At 32.6% G+C, this 3,101-nt stretch overlaps 1 protein-coding gene across 1 annotated transcript; it reads right to left on the bottom strand.

Moving 5' to 3' along the window:
* Positions 1-276: 276 nt before the first annotated feature.
* On the bottom strand, positions 277-1,665 carry LOC144556671 (UPF0481 protein At3g47200-like). The gene has a single exon (XM_078305060.1). It carries the CDS (start codon positions 1,663-1,665, stop codon positions 277-279), a length of 1,389 nt encoding a protein of 462 aa, XP_078161186.1.
* Positions 1,666-3,101: the final 1,436 nt, after the last annotated feature.

Below are 3,101 nucleotides of genomic sequence, written 5' to 3'. Positions count from 1 at the left end.
AAATTTCAATAAAATCACTTTGCTGCCAAGTTTCTCAAAAAGGACAATACATGCCTCTAACCGGTGCTGAAAATAAACCTTCGTAGCAAATCATAAAAACAAAACACAGACAAGATACAACACTAAAAGGAATGACAAACAAGGAAAGAAAAAAAATAACGATTAAAAAAACAACTCCTTCCTAGCATACATGGTAACGCCACTTTTCTCTTGTTCAATTTAGAAGCCCAGCAAAGTACTGTGAAAGTTAAAGCATCATGAGCTCGGGGGAAATTTCTAGGCATAAACTGCATAGAAAGTTTGTACACAGGTAAGAACTAGAAGTATGAAAGCGGCAACGACAGAAATTGCTTTCCACGGACTGCTAAAGTATTCACGTTTCAATTTTGCTCGCTGCTTTTTCCACATTGATTGGTCCCAGTTTGATTTAATATATCCGTTCACTTTCATGTATAATCCCGCCAAATAGTGATCTCTCTCAAAAAAATCAACTTCGGTGAACTGGTTGATGAACTGAGTCACCTCCTTTTCACTGTCTAGCCAGTTCTCAACGATTCCGCACTTTTGTAATATTTTCACATCAGATACTGTGTTGATTAGATTATCCAAAAATATTACAAATCTTGTAATGGGTAAATCCTTATTTGCATGTTTGGATTGTTCAAATGCTACAAGGTTTGCTAAAATAGGCTTATTCTCAGCGGTGATTGCTAGTTTAGGGATTTGTAAGACACCATGATCAAACGATATGTCGAGCATATGTTTTGGGTTGCTCTTTGGTTTTAATTTCAGGCCCTTATTTTTTAGCTCAGTGGCAGAAGGGATCACCATAGAGGATATATCCCCTTTTTCTGAGTTCAATGGCACCCTAGGTTCTGGGTGGGGCACTAAATAGTGGTAACAGAGATGAACCAAATGATGAATTTTATCTGGAGGGTTTGGAATTTCAGCTGGAGGTTCTGGAATTTTGGAGTGTATGGAGTCTTGAATTTCAGCAGGAGGATCTGGAACTTTTTTGAAGGATGGAGGATATGGAATGGAGTTTATATCCTTTGCTAGTCCTAGGGTCAAAAACATATAAGCAAGGTATTTAACAAAACTCATTCTATATTTCTCAAAATTAAGTCTATCTTCTTGGTTTAAACCCATCTGATACAACTTCTCAACTATAAAGAAGGGAATTTGGTTCTCTAAAAGTAGCAAATCACGATATATGACACGAGAATAATTCAATTTTCCTATAAACAATTGTAAGAAGTACTCGAGCACGAAACATCCGTCAAGCAACATCATCTTGACAAATGTATCGCTGTCAAGAGTAGACTTCTCACTATAACACGTCCGTGTTTCCTCTTCTAGTGACTTCATCTCTTTTAGACAGAGATCTAAACTTATGCTGCAACGGGACAAGAAACCCTGCAATAACCGCCATTTTTCCTCCTCGAAGGCTTGGAATTTGAGTCCCTTTTGATCACGGTGGAATGGGCCGATGGTGATGACGGAGGGCTCAAAGAGTTTCTTCTTGCTTTGGGAAATGTGATGTGGTTTGCGAAAGATGGTGAAGTTGTTTGCCTCGTTCGTTTTGCCCCAAAATGGGTCAGATTGCATTGATTTTGCCAGACGAGAGACTTCACCATCTACAATGTCTATCTTGGTTTCTTTCATTAATATTTTTTTTTAAATGGAAGAGTTTTGGTTGAACTTGAACAAAACGACCTTTAACATTTGTATTTATATTGATCATTAGTGTGGCCCCGTCACGCTGAGCTGGAAGATACGACCTTGACCAGCTGTCTTCTAATTATTGTGCATACATAACCTTGAACCTTCATGCATAAGAAAATAAAAATGCTACTTTTCAACAGAGCCCTTGCATTATTGAAAAATCTTTCCTGAAATAAATTACGTCTAACAGTGAGCCACGAATTGCACAAGGAAATCTGAGAAATTTAAAGTCTTCCTAAATTCATAACTAATTTTTTACTTAACTAGTATTTGGAAAATGTGGTTCTTTCACTATATAATTTTTTGCTTGCTTTCTAGTACTTTTAGTAATTTAATATACATTTATCATTATTTTATAACCCCCAAAGAAATGGTTCATTATATATGACCTGCACAGGAACTAGAGGCCTCCGAGTAGGCCTGTTTTCTCAATCAAAAAGAAAAATTAAACCTTCGAAGTGTTTTCCTAAGAAAAATTATAATTTGTTATCTCAATAATTAATGTTTCAAAAGTGGATTTTTTTTTTTTTTTTTTAGTACTTTGAAAGCATCCCGGAAGAAAATGAGAAAAAAAAATGTGGGAAGTAGTGCTTAAAGCATTTTAGTTAACAAAGCATAAATTATTTTATAGAATCATTCAATCAAATTAATCTATCCTATATAACATAATTTATTATATTTGTTTAAATTAAACTAATACAGTATAAGTGTTGAAATATCTATAAAACAATATGTCTAATTAAACTAATACAGTATAATTTCTATAAAATAATCTTAATTAAGTCAAGTAAATTTCATAATATGTTGAACTTGCAGAATACACATATCTTAGATAATATTTTGTGCATGCCTTCATATGTTGAAATTGATCGTTGAATCAAAACCAACAGAATCTGTAACCTAAAAAAAAAATAAAGAATTATATATTTACAATATAAAATAGTTTGATCTAATTTAATAATGTTTATGAAGTTTAAATATAGGACCAGCAAAAGGCTCACAATTTTTTTAAATTTTTGAATAATCTACACATTAAAATGAAACTGGTAACAGTTTTTGCTTGTGTTAAATAGTTTGTATTTCTTAATTATTAAAGCAATTGTGCATACATTTAATATCTAAGAATTCCTACATGTCTAACTTTTACTAACTATTTTTAGAAATCGCACATCATATCTACAATAATTTTTTCAATTCAATTATTTATTTTGCAAAAATTTTGTATAGTGATCTGGTGTAAAAATAAAATCATTACAAATAAACTATGCTCATGATCTCAAAAAGTTGATGTTCGACTCATTCTTCTTGTATAGATGAGATGAATATTAGAAAATAATTTAAATCCAACTTGATATGTATAGTGAGGTTTAATGACA

The sequence above is a fragment of the Carex rostrata genome, chromosome 7, assembly GCF_964058835.1.
Source record: "Carex rostrata chromosome 7, lpCarRost1.2, whole genome shotgun sequence".
NCBI classification, from domain to species: domain Eukaryota; kingdom Viridiplantae; phylum Streptophyta; class Magnoliopsida; order Poales; family Cyperaceae; genus Carex; species Carex rostrata.
This window is presented reverse-complemented; position numbering and strand designations above follow the sequence as displayed.